The 12,753-nt window shown below is 36.0% G+C and overlaps 1 protein-coding gene across 1 annotated transcript in view; it reads right to left on the bottom strand.

Moving 5' to 3' along the window:
• Window positions 1-590: 590 nt before the first annotated feature.
• LOC149800944 (uncharacterized) overlaps window positions 591-12,753 on the bottom strand; it is a 90,490-nt gene continuing 78,327 nt past the window's right edge. Inside the window, exons 21-30 of the mRNA XM_089955015.1 lie at window positions 12,053-12,235; window positions 11,104-11,266; window positions 10,212-10,312; window positions 9,841-9,957; window positions 8,418-8,558; window positions 7,714-7,911; window positions 7,125-7,326; window positions 6,460-6,569; window positions 1,582-1,778; window positions 591-738 (exon numbers count right to left, since the gene is read on the bottom strand). Coding sequence (XP_089811141.1) covers window positions 730-738; window positions 1,582-1,778; window positions 6,460-6,569; window positions 7,125-7,326; window positions 7,714-7,911; window positions 8,418-8,558; window positions 9,841-9,957; window positions 10,212-10,312; window positions 11,104-11,266; window positions 12,053-12,235 — 1,421 coding nt within the window. The 3' untranslated portion in view covers window positions 591-729. The remainder of the gene's footprint in view (window positions 739-1,581; window positions 1,779-6,459; window positions 6,570-7,124; window positions 7,327-7,713; window positions 7,912-8,417; window positions 8,559-9,840; window positions 9,958-10,211; window positions 10,313-11,103; window positions 11,267-12,052; window positions 12,236-12,753) is intronic.

The raw sequence follows: 12,753 nt of genomic DNA, 5'->3' as shown, positions 1-12,753 counted from the left end.
GTCTATGAGCTTTATGTGTGATGTGTGTGCCAGTATGTATCAGTGTATGGTAATGTCTATGCGCTTTGTGTGTGAGATATATGCAAATTTATAAATACTCCTTTTGTTCCATCTGTATTTGCATTTAGTTGATTATGTCTTGTGTCTTGTACTGTTAACCCGACTACACTAACCATGTGGCAGCCATGAAGCATGCTTCCTGTCAATTTGCAACTGACCTATGGCCAGATTAGATATGACCAGGTGTTCTCTTTAGTGCAGCCCATCACATGCAATCAATGCAAACGTTTTCTATATAATGAATGTTAAATTTTGGGTGCATACAGTCAATTTTATGTAAAACGGTTGGTGACAGGCATTAGGCCTAAATGTCGGACAAGCTGTCAGTGTTCCTGTTTATCACATGATGCTCAAACCCTTGCTATCGTTTGCAGTCGCTACGATTTGAGTGACATACATGCGGCGAAACGTTAATTCTGTTTATATCTAGACATGGTTTTGTTGCTGCTGTATCTCAGACGGAACAGGGTCAAGAGTATAGTTTGTTTTATGTATACGAAGTTTCATAAAAAAAGAAAGAAATTCAGCTATATATTTTACATGGTGTAATCGGAGGACTTTCCTTCGCACGATATTTGATAAGAAAATGTACGTCTTTCTGTTACATGTTTGAAAGATCACCAACGACTTTGTGCTGGGTCGAAATCTTCCAGGGACATCTCAGGGTTGTCATTCTCTCTGTAAGAAAAGGGTCAGCTTGCATTAAAATTATGTTGACAAAATGTGTGCTAGGAATTATTAAAAAAGTATAGAGAGCAAAATAAAGTCAAATAGTTGGTAATAAGGAAAACCCCATGCGATGGTATACATTCAGGAAATATGCAAGCATTCCGCTTATTATTATATAAGAGCGTTATTCTGATCACAGGATAATATAACCACAAAAATGCACGAAAAAGGTCCTGTAAATTATTTTTACCATATGATTGAAATTGCAAACAGCCTTTCATTTTTGTGCTACTTTCTTTTGGAAGATGTTAAAGAATTAAAAATACGCCGCGAGACATTTTTTATAATTAACGGTCAATAAATTGAAGCGGTAATTAATTCATTTTCTTTTTTATAAGATAGTATTTACGAATTTTCAGGAAAAAGATAATCAGTGTTTTGAGCCACTTTTATATATGCACAACAAAGCCCAGAGAAGAGGGACAAAAATCTAAATAGTATCTAAGAGGGCCACAAGACTGCCATAAAAAGTGTTATACGCTATTTGTAACCTTGTCATTTGCATTAGTCAAGCACGAAAACTAAATAAAAATATTTTAGCGGAACAATTATTTATAACTATATTGAACCTCCTGGTGCACCAAGCATGCTCTGTGGTCCTGTATATGTTGAATCTTTGCTAACTCTCCAAAAAACACGTTCTTTCAACCAACAACTCAGATTCCACCCTACTTCACAAATCAGGCAATACTTGCAGATCAATAAAGCGAAACATATTAGCGTCTATTTCCTAGCTCTGATAAATTCTGATAAAAGTTTTTATGAACCATTGTTAAATATTGGCTAACCTACCGGACCAATGACAGCATTGAGCGAGAAGATCTGGCAGGCGTTTGAAGGCTGGAAGAGATACGTTTTTCCTGGCACCCAGTTAGTTACATGTACAACGACGAATTTAGACCTGAACAAGTGTCCTCCCTCTGGGTTGTACTCTGTCTTGCAGTCTTCGAAAGATATCCCGCTGGGATGGAAAAAATCGTAGTGGATACCTACAATAAGATAAATTAGGTTTCAGCTATTAGAAACATCCAACATCTACGTTCATCTATTAGAAATATCCAACACCTACCACTGGGTAAATGTAGCCTATTTTTAGCAGTTGTGTGAGGTTGGGAAATTCCATGTACGACGCATAACTTAATTTTCATTTGGTTTTTGACGTTTCTTTTTTTCTTCTAAAAAGTAAATAGTGTTTCAGTAGAACACAAACAAATGAAAACAAACTTGACTTTCACTGATGAGAAGCACAAAAACAGTGAACAAACTTGACTTTTACTGTTGTGGTAGCACACAAACAGTGAACAAAATTGACTTTTACTGTTGCGGTAGCACACAAACAGTGAACAAAATTGACTTTTACTGTTGCGGTAGCACACAAACAGTGAACAAAATTGACTTTTACTGTTGAGGTAGCACACAAACAGTGAACAAAATTGACTTTTACTGTTGCGGTAGCACACAAACAGTGAACAAACTGACTTTTACTGCTGAAGTAGCACACAAACAGTGAACCGACTGACTGTTACTGTTGAGGTAGCACACAAAAAGAGTGAACAAACTGACTTTTATTGTTACTGTTGAGGTAGCACACAAACAGTGAACAAACTGACCTTTACTGTTGAAGTAGCACACAATTTAGTTATGAAACTGACCGTTATTGTTGCAGTAGCACACACTTTAGAGGACAAACTGCTCTTTACTGTTGCAGAAGCACACGCATGTAATGACCATTTCTTGACTACAGTGTATTACTATACCGCACATTGTAGTGAAGTGACTTTTACTGGTGTAGAAGTACACATTTTAGTGACGAGACTCAATTTTATTGTGTTAGTAGCACATACGTTAGTGAATAAAAATTTAGTGTAAACCTTAACTTCATGTCAAATTCTGTAAAATGCAGAGCAGACGAAAATTCGTCAAAACTATGTCTTGCTGCAGCACGATCTACAACAGCATTTCCCGAAATTGCTCTGTGAGTTTATTTATTCCTGGATGAAGCCGATACGAAAGCAAAAATAATTAATTTAAAGTTCGTTATGCGTTATCAAGTACACTTGTTTGGTTTCGATATGTTAAACCAGAAGAACCAGAACAGATGGCACTTCTGTTCAGAGATTTATAGAGTCATTCGAAAATACACTGCCAACAGAACGTTGGGATGTATATTGTTTGTGTTTAATTTGGCAATCCTTTTCGCATCCAAGTTGCCGTAGAGGCAGTGATGGTTGTCGCCACTAGCCTAGCCTTAAAGTGAAACCTATTTCCTGTACTGATTCGTTCACTGATAGCTAGAACACGCAAAATGTAAGTCACGTTTATTTTGTCGGAAAATAGTATATATGCTATATTCATTATTGTTGTTTCGCTTTGTGTATCACTCAAGTGTGCATGATTCAACTGTATGATTTGGAGACAGAGAGAGAGAGAGAGAGAGTATGCATTCAAATGAGTTTTGTCCATTCCCTGACATGTTTAAAGCAGTATTTTTCCTGACCTTTGAATTTGTGCTACAAATTTGACAAGATTCTGCACTACCATTCTTTGTTTAGATCGATCAATCGATAGAGAGAGAGCACGGTTTTGGCAAAAAATAAAATCTGTAATCCCCAATTAATAAATATGAATTGGGTAGGAATATGAAAATATATTGGCTCTCTATGTCTTGGAGAGGGTGAAGCACTGAGTTGCTGATTTTTCTTGGAATTTGATTTAGAAACAAAGTGGTGATTATTGTCTTTTTGTGTTGGTTTTTGTTTGGAGGTGCAAACATTCTTTTGATCAACTTTTTTATAACTCTCTCTCTCTCTCTCTCTCTCTCTCTCTCTCTCTCTCTCTCCTTTGGCACATCAAATTGATTTACATGCTAAATTCCAATAAGATCACAAATTCCCTATCATGTTAAATAATATGCGCATTTCTAAAACTACATTTCTAATTAGATACCATACAACCAGCCCCATATTAAATTCCCTTTAGACCCAAAACAGCCCCTGATGATGACCCTGTTGATATTTTTAAGATATAATTTCTCGTTCGATCCAAGACAGTCATTCTCTTGTTAAATTCCAGTTAGAGGCCAGAGTGACAAATTTCATGTTACCCAAAATTATGACCTCATTATTGAATTCCCATTTGGAGCCAAACAGATCCAAAATCTTACAATGTTGCATTTTACGCTAAAGTTAAACCTATGGACATTTTTTAAAGGATTTCTCGTTCGAACCCAGAGTGTCAATTTTGAGAATTTCCATTAACATTTACTAATGTTAACTCGTGTATGTAGCCATTTTGACACACTTTACTACTAGTACGCTCACGACAGACATACGCCAAATGGGTGCTTTACTTCATGCATCTTTTCAGCAAAAACAAAATGACACTGTAATTTCCATTCAAAAGAATCGGTTTGAACTTCTGATTCCTCTGTAATATAAATCAGTTTATACTTTTCAATTTAAAACGTGCATACCAGTATTCTGACATCAATTTAGAGGCAATGTCTTGTCACAAAAAGAATAAAAAAGACACCTTTTCTTGCTTTTTAATAATATTGGCATATTTAAATGTTTCCATCATCTCTCACATCATCGAAATTAGGAATAGTTAATAGACTTACAATACGTTAGCTCCATTGATGAAATTTTAAATCGAATTATTTCAAAAACACTTGACGGGTTTTGTTCATATCTATAGAGTTCTTCCTCTAAAACTGTCCTTTTCATTTAAATTTTCCTATTTCTAGTCGTCGCTGTCAAGATATCACAGTCTGAACCATGTATTTGCACAGCGACATTTCGACAACTCCAAATCATCACCACTCATCTGATAATGAAACTGCCCGGAAGTGATCTGTCCTGGGAGTGGTGAAGAAAGGGCTACGTCAAGCGTTGGTAACATACAATGTTGTATTCTTTAAAACGTAGTTGTTACTGCAGAGTGGTTCTGAACGTCGAGTCCACTATCGACATAACAGGGGTATATTAAAAGTTCTGAACATTTAGGGATAATGTTTTTATTTCTTGAACATGGTGATCAATTGAATGTCAATCAATAGACCAAAACACGTTTGAGCCAATGAACTGCGCGTGCAATTAGTCAAACATCTGTAGATACATGCATGTGACGTAATATAAGTAAATAACAGTGAAGTAAAATGGAGGAGAGAAACAATACTGTTTTTATGAACATACTGTTAAATGGTTCACTGATATCATGGCCATCTTGGATACAGTTTGCGTATGCAATTATCTGTCATATTCTTTAACTTTGGGGTGGCTTCATCGTTTCAAAGATTGTCGTGAATCCATTGAATATGACTCACGTACAGGAAGACCGTTGTCTGCGAATGATTAGCGGGAAGTCACTGCTGTGATGCATGCAATTGATGAAGACGACCGACACACACTTTAGTAAGTTTCTATTATCAGGTGCATTCATTCATAAACTGTTTTCAAATGTTTAAGAAAAATTTGAAGCTGATAAAGTTTTGGGCAAGTTAAGTCCTGCCTTTATTGACGACTCATCAAAAACAGACTCGGGTAGAAATTGCATCCCCCCCCCTTAAGAAAAAAAAACACAAAAAAACCCCCCAACAAAACTACTCCCCAAACATGAAGAGAGTGAGTGATCAGAGATTATCTGAGGTGATAAAACATAGATTGTCGTTTCTCAACCTAGTAGAAATTTGTTTTAGTTAGGATCGGAGAAAACGAGTAGAACTCTTCTACACATCGTTTGACGTAGTAGGATTGTCGAGAGGGTTTGAGATGCATTATTTTTCTTCTGCCTTGACAGATGTCCTTAAGAAGCACATCATCCAAATTTAGCCATAGCCTTTATATAGCCGTGACTTAGCTCCAAATTGGCCATATCTTTTATACAGACCTGACTTAGCTCCAAATTTAGCCATATCCTTTATACAGATCTGACTTAGCTCCAAATTGGCCATATCTTTTATACAGACCTGACCTAGCTCCAAATTTAGCCATATCCTTTATAATGACCTGACTTAACTGCAAATTTAGCAATAGCCTATATGCAGACCTGACTTAGCTCCAAATTTGGCAATAGCCTATATACAGACCTGACTTAGCTTTAAGTAATTTGTGACTGAATCCCATTTTCAAAGATTCGCTGAGGGGCAGACAATTTGAAATCCGCCTTGCGGTTAGAATTGCAGTTTTTGGATGTATGAACAATATACTAGAAAGTGAATTCAAATTGGCATTCAATAATTGGCCAATCGGACAGAGAACAGTACCTACAAATGCACGAGGAGTACTTGGAGGGGATGCAGGGAAGCACTGTTCACTAATACAGTAAACTTTGTTGTAATCGCACTAATATTCAAAATCTTTTAAATACCACTCGAACATTCTAATATAAAGCTATTACACTTATAAACGCAGACAAAGAATATAGAACCTGCGACCCTAGAGGTGGGAAGAGAGTGATTGATGCTCATTTTCTATCATCTGTGCCTTTGACAATACCTACATTTAGCTTACCGGAGCTTCATGATAAATAATTAAACGAAAACAAATCTATCAAAGAAGAACATCCCTGATCAATACCAGCATATATGTGATCAGGAAAATGATCTCGTGTGTTGGATGTAGGTATATCAATTTAACATGAGATATTGGGAAGCTTTCAAAAGTACCTTACCAATCATGTCGCCCGGTTGTACGTGTATACGTGACCCTCTGGGGATGTCCACTGTCACTTTCCGTCCGTTTCTTGTATTCTGTATTATATTGTGCCCCACGAGAAGGAACCTAGTGAAAGTATAAACAAATGGAAAACAAATGTTGTGTGCTTACATTTTAATCAATATGTCCATCTCATTGGAAAGGCTATAGCTAGATCCTGATCCTGTGTAATAGCAATACATATTGTAATTTTGTTGACATAACATAAACATCAATAACAACAATAACAATACTCCCAAAACAAACAAACTGAACATATAATTAAATTTAATTATTAAAAAAATCAAGCCAGAAAAATTGTTATTAACGAATTCTTATAAACGTTTCTGTTGAACCTGCTGGAAACCATGAATATATATATAAATATATATATATATATATATATATATATATATATATATATATATATATATATATATATATATATATATATATATATATATATCACAAAGTGAGGACGGACGCACACAATACTGTTATACTCAGCTTTGAATATCCTATGTAGGAATCTGCTCTGAGCCTCAACATCTACTATTAAACTAATATATAAAATGCACGATTCATCTATTTTAAATATCGAATACATATCTAAACATAAAAACGAAAAGACAAAATAGATACTGATTCACGGTGGATGTTTGTCGCCAGACTTGCATGACAGCCAAACCATCAAAATTGCTGTAGAAGATCCATCGGTTGATGTCCCCTGTTCTGTTTATACGCATGTACGTTGAGTTAGCAAAGTAGGCTAATCCTTTTGAACCCGTTGAATGGCGGTAACTTATATCCACGTTATTGACTGACGTCGACGTATCCTTCTGGGCTGGTACATGAAACATTACGGAGGAGGAAGTTAAGTATTTTACAATATTGTTTTGGAGATCATTAATTGGGTTATATAATAACCTGAAGCCAAGCTTTGATCTCATTCTTGCAATGAAAATAACTCGACTTGCATGGCCGGAAGTTTGTGCTTGGATGTGATAGGAATAAAAAAGTTCTTAAAAATCATGTTTTGTGAGTACGGTTAGTATTACATTACAGAACAGTGTACTAGAAAATGAGCAAGTTACTGTGATCGTTTAGTACTTTTTAAATAAGGTTTCTGAAAACTGTAAGTAATGTACAATACATGTATGACATGAGTATCATGTTCTGCAGATGCAGTATATTATAATATATGTAGATAAGGTTTGTCTTGATACGTTACCAAGACACTTGGGTGTCGTTCCTGCCAAAGTGCCTGAGATTTGACACATCCTAACGAGGTCACCACTGACGAGCACGTATCCCTGCCGGCAGGAGTACTGTACCACTTGCCCAACTTGTAGGGAAGTCACGTGTCCTACCAACGTTATGTTAGGTCCAACATCAAACTTTTGGCATGCTATTGATGAGAGAGGAACACCTACAAAATAATAGAACACTTTGATAAACTTGTTTTGATATTTTAATAAATATACACGTGCTCAAGATATACGTGATAACATTAGGAAACGACGAAATAGGTGCTGTCATGAACAGTGCTTAGCGGTGTATTGTTACCAATAATTTCTTTTCGTTTCTGCTTGCTTGTCCGACGTATAGGTGTGCCGACCTTTTATTTATTGTTTTATTTTGTATATATACCTTATAGATTTCTGAAACTAAAACGACTATCTTGGCAATGTAGCACTGAAAACCATGCTATTGTATTTCAAGATAATGCGTCCTTTTCTTTGGTGTTAATGTTTTATTCATATTGGAATGCTGGTAAAGATAAAGTGCTGGCATAAATGATGTAAGACTTACAAAACCGATGATTTTTATATAAAGGGCCTCATAACATGCAAAATATTAGATGATATAACCACAAGAAACATATATATGACTAGCACCACTACTACAGCCTATCGCAAGGTTCATAACTGGTACCGGCAGTTTTGTCTGTACACAAGCCACAGGTTTTTGCACATTTCGAGAGGGCAAAAGTTTCTCTGTAACGGACACACAAGTCGGGTGTTCTCTGAATCAGGAGACTGCAGTCAGGGCGTTGGTCTGCACACAGCACGCGCTCTGAAATGAGCAGAAAAAGTCCACTTAAACATAATGGCTTTTTTATACATAGCAGGGATGTCATTTCAACGTTTTTCGGGGTGGGGGCAAAACTTGATTGGGGAGGGCAAAACTTGATTGGAGGGGGTAAAACTTGACAGGCTTGTCAATTTCGCATATAGGCTACAGCGATTTTACAGGACGCAAATTCAAGGGGGTGTTGGCAAAAGCCCCCTGTCCCCCCTCCATGACGTCCCTGATACATAGTCTCGTTCAATCAAACGTAGCTCCATGAGGGTCTAGCAAAGGTCTGTACATACCATTGTGACACTTACAAATATTAAAACTTGGGATCTATTAGCTGAACCGGTTTGATGCCTGGTCGAAACCCATCACTTAAGGGGTAACACAACAGACCCTTGCTGAGGAATATTTGAAGGGTGTTGTTATTGATTTTTTTACATGTTGGCAGTACGGCTTCACTGGATATAGGGCATGTGTTGAATAAAAATGATGTTTTGATAGAAACTTATAGCACATAACGTCAACTGTGCATTTTTAAACGTTAATTTAACACTTAAGAAGAATTGTAAAATGATGTAACGGCTATTTGTTGCAAAATGTACCCACGCAGACCGATACCAGCAATGAGAAAATGAGATATTGAAAGGCTATACAACATCAAACAAGGCTTGCACTCTGGATTTGACCTATTTCCTGTTTCAATTGGTGCGACCCTGAAAGCACGTGCTCTTTCTTTAAATGAAAAATAGATGAATTAACCTATATCCATTTAACAAAACGTTATTTCATGTTAGAATCTAAAAGATAAAATAATTGGAATATGGAAGAAATAATTTGTCCTTTTTGACCAAACAAAATTAAGGGTGACGCATACTTTTTATCAGCATGAGAGATGTACATCAGTGTAAGGAGCTTAAATTATTCAAAAGATAAAGTGATTCAGTTTTGCCACGTATCTCATTGTAAAGGTCTGGACTGACCACCCTCCACCACAACCGAGATGTAGTACATTGTAGAAAATATTTAAAACCATTGGCAACGAGTATTTTTTGTATGATTAGCCAAATATAGTAATGTATCCAATAGTAGCATATTTAGCACATGCTAAGATATATTTTTGCACACTTTTGGCAAAGTATGGGCTTGCAGATAACAAATGAAACATTTACGAATAAATTAAAGAGCAAAACACCCTCTTTTACTTTCTTCTTTCCATTCTTTAAAAAGAGATTGGAAAAGGTTTCCTTTGAACATATAGTGGATGTTGTATGCAGTTTACCTGCGGGCTTGTACTTGCAGACAAACTTGTGCAGCTCTGTACACCTGACGTTGGTCCAGTTTCCACCCACATGCATCACTAGACAGTGTCTATCTCCTCCTGTTGACCATGGTTTGCCTAGAATTGTTACGTATACTTTTAAAATCCCAGATTTGTCAGGAGCATGGACAAGGCTAGCATAAGGTACAAGACATTACAATGAGTTTAATATAAACTAATCCTTAAATAATCTGAAGTAACCCGTTTTCCGATATCAAACCCCCATAATTACACAAGCAATTGCCAATGTCCCTCGAATAGGAAAATATCAGAGCTTCGATTCTCTTCATTATATGTACGAAGAAAGAAAATATGTTACTACACTTTCGTACCTTGCCAATTAGAGAAGTTGTTGACCGTGCCGTCATCCCATTTAAGTTGGCCATGATGCTGCAGGTCAGTTCCTCCAAGCCATGTCATTTGGTTATCGCCACTGAGAAAACTCAATTGATTAATGCAATATTCAAAAATAGAATTATTATTATTATTATTATTATTATGCAGTTTTGATAACTCTGGTAGAACTTTGCATCGAAACAAGTTCTATTAAAGAAAAATTCTCAATAGCTTCTTTGGCCGAAATCTTTGCTGTTAATCAGTCAACTTGTCATATACTTATGTGAGATGTGAAGACTCTACTTATTTGACTTCTGCAAAGTAGTTTAATTTCTATATAAAATAACCAAAGGTTAATTTATGCTCTAATTTAGGTTATCAACAACAACAAAAACCCAAAACGAAACTACGTTCTATTGTCTTTAATACTCGCACCCTTCGGTGGTGCATTTGTCCAATATAATTATACGTTTTTGAACGATGCAAAAAAAAAAAAAATCCTGAAGGCAAATAACCGTGTCTAAAGCAGTGTTCAAAGATCCATGCTCAAGAATCAACAACAAAGCGAACTCGATACTAAGCGCAAGTTTGCATGCTGAAAATGGATTATAACACTGCTCGGTTAATGTTTAAAAAAATATTTTTAAACACCAGTAGTTATGGAGTTTCAACAATTAATATAACAATTCCAGCTTAATCCGAATATGATTCTGGAAGACTCTGTAAATCATCCAAGCTTGCAAAATAAAACGTAGTTATTTTTTCAAGTCTATAAACACAATTTACTATCAGCACACATCCACATTTGTTTTCATTTTATTCAATAAATAATTTCTTTGCTGGTAAAGTAGACCAGAGTTCTAAGCATAACGAAGACAATTGCCTTACACAATTCTGGACAGAACGTCAGCCTCCTCACTGCTTGAACACGAAGTCAGGCGAGAGCCCGCATGTAATTGACCGCATTTTTTATCTGCTGCTGATTTCGTCACAGATTCATCGACAAACTGGTAACAGGAACTAGCATGGCCACTCCAGCCTGATGGACAAGCTGTTAGACAGAACAATATGCAAAAATGTCACATTCCAGCCTGTTGGAGAGTCGATTAACAAGGTACACAACAAGGCAGATTGTATTTTGACATCTGAATAAAGATTTTCGGTAGAATTTATTTGTGTACTGTACTAGATCATTGCATTCTAGTGGGAACAATGAATTCTTTCTGGGGACAAGATGAAAAGAGTTTCATATCTTAGGAAATGAAAATGAAGCATTGAATTGTGAGACAAATGCTTGCGGTCACGAAAGGATTTTACAATAAAGAACAGTACTCTATACGGTTACGGTAAACATGCTTTGTATTGTTAAATAGTTGATTTGTGAAATGTGGAATTCAATAGATTTTTATCTGACCGTTAGATTCGTCAAACTTTGTCCTAGGTTCCCGAAAGAGTAAACGACATATGTTTCTTCTGATATAATCCTTTTACAACATTTTTAATTGTTGCTGTTCAGTGAGGAACATTTATCACAGTAACAATTTCTTATCTTTCATTTCTGGCATAAATCGGTTGCAAACCAAACACACACACACACACAAAATAATTTCCAAACAGAAATATGTTGAAAGGAATTAACGTGGCCTCGAAAAACAATTGGATTCCTAACAGAGGTTGCGAGGTGCGATAATCTAATTTACTGAACCTTTGAAATTGTCATTGTTATAAGGCAGATCATTTCTTAATGCAGGTGTCGTCGTTTTGATTAGGTTTAGACATGTTATGTTATTCGATTAAATTTTATGTTTTACATCTGATAATATATGTGAGTACCAACTTCCGCAAACGTAAGATAGGTGAGTCCAAATCCTATCCGAGGTGCACGTGATGGCCTGGATGTCATTTCCGCCACTTTTACACCGGAACGTGACCTTTTCTCCGACGTAATATGAGGTCTTCAGTTTGATGGTAGGTACTGCGTCCGCTGGAACCGCTGGTACATCGCATGTCGTACTAGAAACTTAAACAAAATGATGAATTTACCCAATCTATTTTTTGTGTAGCTCTACGCTGTCGCAAACAACTTAATTGAATCCTATTTTACTTTATTTTTCTTACATTTGTTTGCTCATAGCGAAACTGCCATTGTCCCGCTGATGTTGGACCAGTTTAAACCATTCTGATAAAATGCATTATTTTATTTTAATTCACCATTCTGCACCATCCTGTTTGTACTTTCTTTATAACAGCATGACACTTAGTTCTGCACTATTCTTCCATAAGGACTCAATTTTCAAAATATTATTGAGTCTGCGTTGAATTGAACAAGAAAATATAAAGAATCGTGAAATAAAACCAAACTGGACACGTCGTGATTATACTGCTATGATTTTCTATTAAGCTCTTATATACTGATCAATAGATGTCATTCTTGAATATGGACAGTCTATGAAAATAACAAAAATAAAAAACCCAAAGCAAAACAAAATAAAAACAAAATACAAAAAAGAAGAAAAGAAGAAATAATAACACCCCCAC

The sequence above is a fragment of the Sinohyriopsis cumingii genome, chromosome 4 (assembly GCF_028554795.1).
Source record: "Sinohyriopsis cumingii isolate HCF-2022 chromosome 4, ASM2855479v2, whole genome shotgun sequence".
NCBI lineage: Eukaryota > Metazoa > Mollusca > Bivalvia > Unionida > Unionidae > Sinohyriopsis > Sinohyriopsis cumingii.
The sequence above is the reverse complement of the archived record's forward strand: the minus strand, read 5'-3'. Positions and strand labels throughout refer to the sequence as shown.